We start from the raw sequence: 13,607 nt of genomic DNA, 5'->3' as shown, positions 1-13,607 counted from the left end.
GGGAATGAATGGCCTAAGAAACTTAAGTTTGATAATTAGCCGAATGTTGAATTTTCATCGAAATCTATTCTGTTTTTCCAAATATCTGATAATAACATAAAATGTTGGCACTACTAATACCAGTTTTCTCGCATAAATTTCACTGTTCTTCTGGTATTTACAACAAATTACGGCTCGATTTTGTGAAGGGCTTCATCACTACCTTGTATAATGCGCCATTTTTGTTTTGGTTCTTCGTGAGTTCAGTTGATAGACGGAGGTATTGCCTTTCCAAACGCCCAACGGCACCTCCTTTCTTCCTCTATTTATTTATTTTTGTGGTGATTCTCAGATTGAGGAACATAGTTTATGATTTTCTGGTTGTCTCTAAATGAACGCATTTTTTAATGGAGAATTGACTTATACATAAAATGAGGCTATGAGGTATGCGGTCTGCTGCTCTGTGCTTCTGGTATTGTGCGAACTAGAATTGACAGAGTCTGCACCCTTACAAGAAATAAACACATTTGCAATCACGTCTTGAGAGCAGGAAATTGAACTACCAGTCAAAACGATTTCAAAATAAAGGACAAACAGTGTAATTTCAAATGTCAATAAAGGACAAGGACAAATAGAGCTGAATAAAGGACTGTCCTTTGAAATAAAGGACGGTTGGCAACCACCTAAACGCCAAGGAAGACAGGAACTATAATATTTTATATATTATATATATATATATATATATATATTATATATCACATATATTATATATTCATATATATAGACAGGAACTATAATATTTTATATATATTTATATATATATTTTATATAATATTTGTCAGAATATAACTAATTGCGTGGAGCAGTGCGAGCGAAGGCGACGTCATTTTCGAACGACGGACCAGCTTCAACTGACAGCTATAGGACCCGCTAACCCCACTTTGAACAGCCAGGTGACGTTCACGGGCCCGCTGCGCCAACTCCCTCGAAATTCGGTCGGAAGTGGTTAGACCTTATATTCTTAGATCTTGACCTAAACTTAAACTAATCCTAGACTTTTACGCAACAACTTGTCTAAACATGAATCGACTATAGGGCATTCGAAAAAAGTCCTGATCAGGAACATTAACCACTCTGAATAATAACAGAAATTTTAGTGATTACTTACACATATTCGTGGTTTTATGAAAAGGGTTATCACAGTATATCATAATTGTTTTCGAAATTATTTTATTATTTTACTAATGAACACTATCTGTCATCTAATCACTTGCAGTAGTCATCAATATGTTTACCTCTGGAAGATCAAGTTCCCGCTCTCTCTCGAATGTAAACATTAGTGACACTTAGTGGATTTAATATTGCAACGACAGTGAAACAGATTGGGATGAATTTGATAAGTCCAACACAACTCAAGTTGTCAAACACACACCCTGTTATATATTTATACAATTACTGTTATTAAGAAGAATACAATGGTAAGTGCCTTATCTCGTCTTATTCATTCTTGGAAGGCGGCAACAAAAGAAAAGACCAAGACTTGGTCTTTTGTTGCCGCCTTCCTTCAAATCTATGTATTACTATATAATATATTATTCTCAGGTGAACCTTGCTAACTTGCTTTTTAATATCTTGAAATAGTTCACTATCTTGTTTCAAATTTTATATTCATCATTCATAATTTCCAGTTCTACATCATACATACATATACCAATTTTAATTTTAAATTTAACCAAAGGCTTTTTCCCCCTTACAAGGGAGGTATCCAAAAAGAAAAAGGCATAAAAACCATCCCCACCCACTCCATCCCTAATGCACTCTACTTCCCTCTACCCTCCACCCTCCCTCATATCTTGGCACCTCCTGGATGATGGGTCATCCCTGCATCTTGTCCACTGCTCTGGCCTGGGTCAGAGGCAGTGTCACAAGACACAGGACATCCACAGCAAGGCCGCTTCATTAAATCGGCTACCCCCCCCTCTCTGTCCTCTCATGCAGAAAAGGAGAAGACAGGCTGCGTCAATTTTTTCTCACACATACTACCTCACCCCCCATCTCCCCACCCATTCCACCTCATGCATTACAACATCATCCAAATACAACCATTCTTCATTCACCCCTGTCTTCTGTCTTCTTCCGTCCTTCCTCAACAGACATTCCCCTCTTCCCCAAAGCCCCTTTCACCCCATCCATCCATCTCATCCTAGGTCGCCCCCTCATGTTCACTTCCTCCATGTCTGACTTCCATATCTCTTTTACTAGTCTTTCTTCACTCATTCTTTCCATGTGTCCAAACCATCCCAATACTCTTTCATCCACCCTATCTCCGAACTCCCTTACCACCCCTATTCTCCTCCTCACCTCCTCATTTCTCACTCTATCCAGCCTAGTAACCCCTGTCATATTTCTCAGACACCTCATCTCAAACACATTCAATCTCCTTCTCTCTTCCTCTCTTATGTTCCATGTTTCTGCCCCATACAGTGCTGTTGACTCAATCACTCCTTCATACAATCTCCTCGTAGCATCCATTCCCTGTATATTCCTTTATACCGATTTGAGGGCCCCGCTCCACTGCTGATACACTACAGTGCTCTGCAGGGTCCCTGATCAACTCACCTGGTAGGGCCATGTCACCCTAAGTCCAGCCAGTCTGGATCAGAGAGGGACAGGCCCAAGAGTCCAAGACAAATACTCCAGTCAGGCTACATGGGCAGTACTACTATTACATGTTTATAAAATGACTGGTTGGGTGCATCTTTCAGTGATGATTATTCTATGAATTTAACAGAAATAAGAGAAAAGCACAAGAAGTGGGAGACTAAGAGGACAAGCGGCCAGCACGAGGCCACTCCCCCCCAGCTGAAATAGTTCAGTGATACACTTGACATCTTGATTACATCCTCATCCATGTGACGTGCACAGGGTATGATCACATGACACCCACAGTGCTACCTGCATCAGTGGGTGGTACAAATGACACAGATATGATGACATCACTTCGATGTAAAAAGCAAACAAATTAACATACTGGGATAAAAGATTAGAATGAGAACAATTCTTCACCTAAAAAGGACTTCAATCTGGACTTGAATACAGGGAGGCAAGGAGCATTAACAATATTTAGGGGCAATGAATTCCACTTCTGGATAATTCAACAAGAGAAGAATCACCTACAAACCTCCAAATGAGAATGTTGCATTTGTATCTTAAACCTATGGCCTCTAGTGCCAACATCAGGAGACAAGGTGAAGATGTCATTAGGAGAGATGATTGAAAGATCATGAAAGATGCGGTAACAGTATATGAGATCTTGTCGCAACAGCCTGCCTTTCACAAACCCAGTGAAGATAGCCTATCAATATAGGGAAGATCAGATAATCCTGTAATCTGTTTTGTCCACCTGCGTTAAGCGGACTCCAATAGATTGCTTTGGCCCAAATACCCTAGATTCCATATAGGAGAAGCAAAGTCTAAGATAAGTCAGACATCAGAGATGAAAAGAGAAGACATGAATTTGGCTGAGCAGGTGACAGTAGACTTCAAGAGAATAATGGCAATACCCCCAGCTTTGGCAGCTGTACTTCTTATATGTTGATGGAACTTCAATTTCCTATCAACTATAATTCCTAAATCCTTATGTGAGAAACTTTGTGTAATAGGACTGCCAGTAAGAGTGTAGATAGGAGTGGTGAGATCGTCAGTCTGGGCACAGCACTGCCAAGCAAAGCGGAGGTGGACACATTTACTGGTGGAAAACCTCTACCCCCAAGAAGCAGCAGTAGCTGCCAACAAGTCTATATTATCCTGCATGCCTGGAAGAGATTGAGTACAGTCAGATGTTGTTCCTGATACTCAATTCGTTTAGGTCATACGACAGTAAACAGATGGGTCATCAGTTTCTTTTTTGATATTGCTTTACTTTCACTATTCTTTATGTCATCAGGCAGTCTCTTACACATCCAAGTTGCTCCTTGGCTCACTTGATCGATGTGAGTCTAGACAATGCCTCAATGTATATCTCTGGTTGGAGCCTATATAATAAATCTCTTATATATCCTTTTTCTCCTTATAAGGGAGGTAACCAAGTCTAAGGCATGGACCCACTCCATCCCATTCCACTTTCATCCACCACCCTTGTTTCCCTTTTATCATAGCTCCTCATGGATGAGGGGTCATCCCTGTCTTCTACACACTGCCTGGGTTGTAAGTAAAGCAGCAAGACAGAACACATCCACAGTAGGGCTGGTTCACTTACATGACAGTCACTCCATACCATCTCCTCATGCAGCAAATAAAAAAGATAGGGAGAAATCCATGTGGGCTCCATCAAATTATCATCCATAAACAATCATCCTTCACTTACCCCTATCCCTTGCCTTCTCTCTTCCTTGCTCAACAGACATAACCCTTTTGCTCAAAGCCCATCTTACCCCATCCATCCCTCTAGGTACCCTGCTTACAGTAAACTTAAACTACATCATAGTCCTTCTCAAGAAAGATTTATTTATTCATTCTTTTATTTTTTATTGTTCAAAAATTGTTTCAAGCTTACCCATTTCAAGCTCACTTATTTCAATTACATGGAAGGTTAAAAACTTCTTTCTCCCATCTCCAGTCCAAAATAATGAGTGTGGATAAGTAACTAGTGCTAATCTAAAGTTACTGCTATATCTTGATTTCCTACATACTTCCAGGACACAAATTGCTCTTGTAAATCCTTACATGACATTGTAGTAAACCATCGTGAACAGTATTTACACCTATGATTATTTTTACTTCTTTTATATATTGATCTATTTGGCTGTCATATTATGTAGCAAGTTATGTAGCAAGTTCAGGTTTTGGTCAGCAAAAGGAAGCTATCAAGCTTTTATTCAAAAGTGGTTGATGTGCCACAAGAGTAGGAGGGCTGGTTGGATGTACCTCACAGTTGACTTGTGGAAACTGGAGCATATTGGAGGACCAACAGGTAAACTAATTGAATGGATGAAAGACTTTTCTAGAGGGCAGGCACATGAGGACAGTAATAAAGGATATAAGGCATCAGGAAGGAGAGCAGTTAACTCACCATGTTGGCCCTTCAACAGGGAGATACAGTATTAGCAAGAAGTAGGTTTAGTAAAAGGGGAGCCAGAACTGCAGGCATGCCAATTCATATAGGATATGTTTGACAGTAGTGTAAGCAGAGTGGCCAGCAGAGTACTACAAGATTCAGTGCTAGTACCTATAATGTTTCAAAGTATTACAAAGGTGGAGCATGCCGACGGGAGACCTTTTGGTCCATATCTAGGTCGGATGCAAAAAAAATCATAATAATAATAAATGAATAAATAAAAACTATAATAATGTAAATAACAAATAAAATACATAAATAAATGCATAGGTATAGTTAGATAATAAACAAACAGGTAAATAGTAAATAATAATTGACATATAACTAATAATAAATGAGAATCAAACAGACAAATGATAACAAAACAAAAACAAATAATATAAAATAAATGATAATCATTACAGCATCTTGCTTAGGTGTTTATCTAAATGATTCTTAAAGCTTCGAACTGAACTACATTGCACTGCAAATGACAAGATGGAACATACATCAAGCTATGTTAACATGTTTGCAGATGATGCAAAAATTATGAGAAGAATGAAGACTGATGAGGACTGTCAGTAGTTGCTAAAAGATGTTGATACTATATATACATGGAGCCAAGAATGGGAAATGAATTCCAATACTAAAAATGCAAAGCATTGGAAATAGACAATAGCCCAGAAAGACCATCAATAAACTATTTCTTGGGAAATGAATCTGCTACAAAGGCAAAGAGAAGAACAATTTGGGAGTACTGATGAAAGACAACCTATCACTTGACAGACATATCAGTAAGACTGTAGGAGAAACATATGGATTGCTGCAGAACATTAAAACGGCTTTTCACTATGTGTATGAAGAGTTTGATATAGTGGTCCCATCCTGAAACATTATTTGCATCCTCATCTTCCCATGCTAAACATGGCAAAATAGATAACACTCCTGGAGTATAGTGGTCACATATGGTGACACAATATGTTCATCCACGTCTTCTATGCTAAACAGGGCAAAATGAATTGCCAAGAATCTGTTTTATCACCAAAAATCTTGATTATCTTGGTCTGTATTTATAAGGCATTGTTAGCAATTCATTTTGCCACATTTAGCATGAGAAGTGTGGAGAAGCAAATCATATTGTTGATTCAGCCCATCTACCAAGTACTTAAATCTTCCAGATATTATATTATTCACCATGGTCTTGGATCATGTGTTGGACTTGTGATCAACAGCTACTTCCTCCTAGAAGAGAGCTCAGAGCTCATATATGACTGATCTATGGGTAACACTGTGACCTTACACGCACACATCCCCCAACTCCCCACCCTCGAGAGTTGGAGTAACGACTTGCAGCGGAGCGATACTGAAATTACTTAAGCCCTGGGCAGGATTCAAACCCAGACTGCCATAGTGGCGGCTGGGAACTCTACCACTGAGCCATCGAGTCATATGCAAAGTCATGATTTATATATTGCTCTCACTTTTATTGGCAGCAGTGAAGCATTATTAGACATTAATGCATTCATATGATACTTGTCCACATAAATTTTTATAGGGTTGATTTGAAATCTTTGCTGCATATAATAACAAATTTGGCACATTTGAGGACTTTATTTTGGCCAAAGCCAGACTGTTTTATTCAGCTTAGAGAAATGCCTTTACAGTAATGGGTTTACAATCAGCTCAATTGAACTCAGTTAACTACTTATAGTACTGAATTTTGCATCTTTAGATAGTTTGTTCTGGTTAATGACATATTTTGTTACTCTGTGCCTACTAAGCATGCTGGGATTTTCACCTTTTTTTTTTTTCTTCTTTTTTGCTTTTAAGAGAGCTACATTTTCTATTGGATTTATTATTAACACAAAATTGCAACAAACATATTGATAGACCCAATGTTTGGCAAAATACAAAATTTTGTACAAAACCTGTATTGGAGGTACTCAAAATACAGGAACAGAGGACAGATCAAGCTGATGTAGAATTAAGTATGCTAGTTCTTGAAAGCTCATAAAGAAATCAAACTCAAGGGACATGAAACTATGAGATTGGCCTCTGTTTTTGAATGAACTTTGGTATTTACCTATACGTTATTGTGTGTGTTTGATACTACATTTGTATCAATGTAAGTTGACATTATTATGTTTACTGGAACTTATTTTTCCCTCCCTTAGCGTCGAAGCTTGGCTCCTAGTCAAGTATTCAAGAGGAACTCTGGTGATGTATCATTTGAAAAGGAGTCCGAAAGAAGTAAGAAAAGAAAATCAGATGGACAATCTCCAGAACTTATATTGTCTCCCCACAGACAACCCCTGAAACCTCTTATAGTCGGCAACGTTCAGGCTTCTTCAGGATCAGCTCATGTAATGTATAAAGCATTAGCAATTTACTATATTTTTAAATTTATTTCTTTGTTCCTTTTCTGTTTGGATATATGTTGTCCAGCACCTTTTTCCTCTATTGCTAATCAGATGATTAATGTTAGTTTAGTGTAGAATTACTTAGGAAGAGACACAATTAAGAGAAATTTTACTACATTTTCAAATAGTGTTGATATTATACATTTATTGATCTCATATGTATCCATATATATATTTTTGTAAACATTAATATTTGAATTCATTTTCAAATTGAATATGGATTTTGTATCATTCTAATGTGCTTTTTACATGGTGAGGATTTTGGTTTCCAAATATATATGTTTATATATATATATATATATATATATATATATATATGTAAATACACATATTTTCATCTTATCAACCATATTAACATTTTCCATTGTATTTCCTTGCAAACATGATTGGGGAACTCAATGAAAGCTTATTCAGAGACTGTTACGCTATCAGGGAAGGTCTCGAACCTAGCTGATATGTCACAAATGTACAGTGACTTAACCAATTGCACTATTAAGGGGGGGATATAAGTTGGGCACAATTTCTTATATATGTATTGTCATGATCTGGAATGTTATTTTTTATTTGCTGTATCAAACCTGGTCACGATTCAATCAGTTCTATAAATCCAATTACCAGCGTGTTTTATGTCTTTAGTTGGAAGATTCTTTTTCTTACACCAGATATGAAATAAAGGCGAAATGCAAAATATAATAACTTTACTCATATATCTAAATATGTACAGAGTGAACTTACAAAAATATGAGAGGTTTAAATGAGGGCATGAATGTGTTGGCACAGTAAGCAACCCTCTTTTATATGTGGGGCACATACAAGTGCCAATGGCAGGTACAACTTTGCTACATCTATAGGCCTAGTCTATATTCCCATTTACCTGGCTTCACACAATCCTTCCACTTCTTTATTTTTGTGTGAAGAAGGTTTACAATTTATCATTTGCTATCTATCTGAATCTTGCTGAGAACTAAGCACAATTTGTGATGGCACTACTTCCCTGTGCCATTGTTGTTGTATTGATCCTTGACCCTTCACTGCAAATCGACCCATTTGTGTACTCTTCTTCTATACTCCGCAGCATTTTTCCTGTAACTAATCATTTATCATAAGTTGCCCATTGATATAGTTCTATATATCATTATCCAGCTTAAGATAGCCAAGTAGTGGTGGAATTCATCATCAATTTATGTATTGGCACCATAAGATAGCGAGTAAGGGCAGTTACAATGTTACATAAGTCTCATAGGGACACATGGAGTAATATTACCTAACACAACTTACATAAGCTACTGCATTACACTTGTATATCTTTGTGTATATTGTGACATGTCATGACATCATGAAACATCATGACAGTATGGTCGAGTTACATACATATACACGAATTTGATACTCAACTCACCCCTGCCATGATAGCGGAATTGGTAGTATGTACACAAGTGGGATAGTATTACAACATACACTGAATGGTCTCCTGTACATAGATTTTCATCTTATCAACCATATTAACATTTTCCATTTTAATTCCTTGCAAAAAAATCGAGACTAGCAAGAAGCTCGATGGAAGTATATTTGGAAATTGATACATTGTTGGGCTAGGACTAGAACCTAGCTGATTCCGTAACAAATGGACAGTGACTTAACCAATTCCACTATCAAAAGGAATATAAGTTGAGCACAATTTCTTACATATGTATGCTTGAGTTACATAAACACCCTTGCCATAATAGTGCAATTGGTAGTATGTACACAAGTGGGATATTATTACAACATGCACTGAACAGTTTTCAGTACAGAGATGAAAATCTATGTACTGGATTTTCATCTTATCAACCACATTAACTTTTTCCATTTTAATTCCCTGCTAACATGGTCAAGACTAACAATGAGCTCAGTGGAAGCATATTTGGAGACTGGTATGCTGTCAGGCTAGTACTCAAACCTAGCCAATATGCAACAAATAGACAGTAACTTAACCAATTGTGCTATCAAAAGGGGTATAAGTTGAGCACAATTTCTTATGTATGTATGCTTGAGTTACATATACATGAATTTTATACTCGACCCACCCTTAACATGTTAGCGCAATTGGTAGTATGTATGCAAGGGGGATAGTATTATAACATACACTGAATGGTTTCCAGTACATAGATTTTCATCTTATCAACCACATTAACATTTTCCATTTTAATTCCCTGCAAAATCTATCAAGACTAACAAGGAGCTCAGTGGAACCATATTCAGAAACTGATGTGCTGTTGGGCTAGGATTCAAACCTAGCTGATTCATAACAAATGGACAGTGACTTAGGCAATTGCACTATCATAGGGATATAAGTTGAGCACAATTTCTTATATGCATGTGCTCAAATTACAAATATATACACACATTTTATACTTAAGACACCCTTGCCATGATAGTGCAATTGGTAGTATGTACACAAGTGGGATTGTATTACAATGTATATTGAATGGTCCCCAGTACATAGATTTTCATTTTACCAACCACATTATCTTTTTAAATTTTAATTCCTTTTAAACATGATTGAGACTAATAGGGAGCTCAATGGAAGCATATTTTTAAACTGATACACTGTCTGGCTAGTGCTTGAACCTAGCCAATACATAACAAATGGACAGTGACTTAAGCAATTGCTCTATCAAGAAGGATATATGTTGAGCACAATTTCTTATGCGTATGTGTTTATAGCTCAAGAATACATAAGAAATCGTACTCAACTTATATTCCTCTTGATAGCACAAATGGTTAAGTCACTGTCCATTTGTTACCTATTGGCTAGGTTCAGTTCCTAGCCCAACAGCGTATCAGTTTCTGAATATGCTTCTATCGAGCTCCCTGTTAGTTTTGATCATGTTTGCAAAGAATTAAAATTAAAAAAGTTAATGTGGTTGATATGATGAAAATATATGTGCTAGGAACCATTCAGTATATTTTGTAATACTATCCCACTTGTGTACATACTACCAATTGCCTTATCATGGCAAGGGTGGATTGAGTATAGAATTCATATATATGTAACTTGAACATACATATAAAAGAAATTGTGCTCAACTTATATCCTTCTTGATAGTGTAATTGATTAAGTTACTATTTGTTACATATTAGCTAGGTTTGAGTCCTAGTTGGCCATTGTATCAGTTTTTGAATATGCTTCCATTGAGCTCCTTGTTAGTCCCAATCATATTGGAAAGAATTAAAATGGAAAAAGTTAATGTGGTTGTTAAGATGAAAATCTATGTACTGGAGACCATTCAGTGCATATTGTAATAATATCCTATTTGTGTACATACTACCAATTGCTCTATCATGGCAAGGGTGGGTTGAGTATAAGATACATTTATATGTATGCTACTTGAACATACGTATATAAGAAATTGTGCTCAATTTATATCTCTCTTGATAGTGCAATTGGTTAAGTCAGTGTCCATTTGTTACGAATCAGCTAGGTTTGAGTCCTAGCCCAACAGTGTATCAGTTTCCAAATATGCTTCCATTGAGCTCATCATTAGTCTCAATCATGTTTGCAAGGAACTGGAATGGAAAAAGTTAATGTGGTTGATAAGGTGAAAGTCTATATAATAGATATATGTTTTTTCAAGGTGATCTTTCTCTATTGTGGGTATATACATGTATATACAGTTGGCACCAAAAGTATTGGCACCGCCTTTTTCTTCTGCAACACTCAAGAAAATCATTAGCAAAAATATTTAAAAGTACTCACCAACTGTTAATACTTTTTGGGGAATCCTCTCCTTTTCAGACAACTCTCCAAGCATCGAGGAATAGATTCAGAAAGTCTTTGTAGCATGTGAGGTTCCAAGTTGTCCCAGATGTCTCGATTCTCCTTTATGAGCTTTGGTACAGTTGCGGTGTTATGTCCTCATAGTCATTGCTTATTGAGTCCCCAAACATTTTCAATGGGATTAAAGTCTGGACTATTACCAGACCAGTCCTTCATGTAGTACACTTGCATAAACTCAAACCCATCCTTGATTGATTTTGTTGTGTGTACAGGGGCACCATCCTGGATGAACACCTTACTCTTGCATGTATCAAAGCAATCCTCCAGATGGTCACGCAACAATTCCAAGTAGCATTCTTTGTTCTTCGTAATGTTTTTAGGCAACACCACTATACCCTGGCCATGATACCTGAAGGCACCCCATACCATGATGCTATCAGGTATTTGACTATCCTCAATATGTACTTGGGGTGGTATGGGTCCATACCTGGTCGTAACCTCACCTTGCCTCCTCAGCTCCCAGTAATGTTAAACATAGTCTTGTCACTCCAAAATACCTTCTTCCATTTCTCATTGTCCCACTTCAGATATGTCTTACAAAATTGCACACATTTTTGCGTCTGTCTCTAAATTAGAATGGACTTATGTTGTGGTGCCCAATGCTTATATCCAAGAATGTCCCTGAGGCAGCGTTGGAGAGTCCTAACAGATAGTTGCAGGATTTTTCTCTCTCTCTCTCTCTCTCTCTCTCTCTCTCTCTCTCTCTCTCTCTCTCTCTCTCTCACTCTCTCTCCTTTTCTCCTCTTCTCCTCTTCTCCTCCCAATTCCTTTGCTGTGATTCTAGGTTTAGCTTCCACCTGTCACTGAAGCACCTTAAGAGTCCTCTTGGCTTGGAGTGGTGGGTCATCACTTCCTGCAGCCTTACATTTCTTTGTCCATCTCTGGACATTGTGCAGTGCTATGCCAGTCTGGATCAAGATATCTTTATTGCACTTTCCTGCCACACTGAATGACGACATCACTACAATTTGGTCCATTGTCAACTCTGGACTTTGTGGCATTATCCCACAATGCACAAAAAAATCACTACAAATAATAGCAGGAAAATTACACGGGTCGGATCACAAAAACAGTCTTGATCCACTCACCACGAAACATGGCAGGCAACTGAGATCTTATTACTTTCTATGGGACTTGGCTCTACCCACTTTACCTCATGCTCTCATGCCAATACCATTGTCATTTTCTTTAAGTATTTACAGGGGGTCATTGATAATTTGTCATAAGTATTGGCAAACGATTTTGGCACCGATACCTTTAGCATCAATTGCATACATATATATATATATTAAAAGTTATCTTTTCTTTATTTTGCGTGTGTGTGTATATGTATACAGGGGGTCCTTGATAATTTGTCATAAGTATTGGCAAACGATTTTGGTGCCGATACCTTTAGCATCAACTGCATATATATATGTACAGTGAAACCTCTCATTAACAGACGTTAATTAGCTGCATTTGCTGTGTTTTCGGTGTTTTGGAGTGGTTTCTGGGTGGCATAGTGATTGCATGCACTAAACAACAGCACCAAAAACACAGCGAAAACATGGCAAATACAGCTAATTAATTTCCGTTAATGAGAGGTCTCACTGTATATATATATATATATATATATATATATATATATATATGTATATATGTATATATACATATGTATATATACGTATGTATATATATATATATGTAATATATATATATATATATAACTATAAAGTAATGTCGTAACACATTCGTAAAGATTCAACAAAAACCCACTGTGTTGGATAAGAAGAAATGAAATAAAATTAATTCCATATATTTCGATCACGGACTGTATTCCACTGAAGAGGATCACAGTCCGTGATCGAAATATATGGAATTAATTTTATTTCATTTCTTCTTATCCAACACAGTGGGTTTTTGTTGAATATATATATATATATACATATGTACATATACATACATATTATATATATATGTATGTATATGTATATATATATATATATATATATATATAAAGGTAAGTGTGGCTCTGATGACAAATATATGATTTTGAAGACACCCATAATTACTAGATAAGAAACTGTAGTGAGGATGAAGCACAGAAACCTTACACCTACATGATGTCTGTTTTTGACAGTCCCAGGTTATTATGAGATCATTTCTAGGATTACAGAGACCAAAGATATCAAGAATTTTAATATTGAACATTGATCTAATAGATATGAATGATTATGTTCAGTTGATTGGAGAAATATTAGAGGTAATGGTGTACATTTGTTAAAGAAGATAGGCAACCAAATTAGTTTGAATT

The 13,607-nt window shown here is 36.8% G+C and overlaps 1 protein-coding gene across 1 annotated transcript in view; it reads left to right on the top strand.

Annotated features, from left to right (window-relative positions):
• Positions 1 to 1,296: 1,296 nt before the first annotated feature.
• The window catches only part of okr (DNA repair and recombination protein RAD54-like okr), a 39,292-nt gene continuing 26,981 nt past the window's right edge, over positions 1,297 to 13,607 (top strand). Inside the window, exons 1-2 of the mRNA XM_076213454.1 lie at positions 1,297 to 1,457; positions 7,249 to 7,437. Of these exons, the coding sequence (XP_076069569.1) occupies positions 1,455 to 1,457; positions 7,249 to 7,437 (192 nt within the window). The 5' untranslated portion in view covers positions 1,297 to 1,454. The remainder of the gene's footprint in view (positions 1,458 to 7,248; positions 7,438 to 13,607) is intronic.

This window comes from Oratosquilla oratoria, chromosome 31 (genome assembly GCF_046742065.1).
Source record: "Oratosquilla oratoria isolate Oo_2021 chromosome 31, ASM4674206v1, whole genome shotgun sequence".
Lineage (NCBI taxonomy): Eukaryota > Metazoa > Arthropoda > Malacostraca > Stomatopoda > Squillidae > Oratosquilla > Oratosquilla oratoria.
The sequence above is the reverse complement of the archived record's forward strand: the minus strand, read 5'-3'. Positions and strand labels throughout refer to the sequence as shown.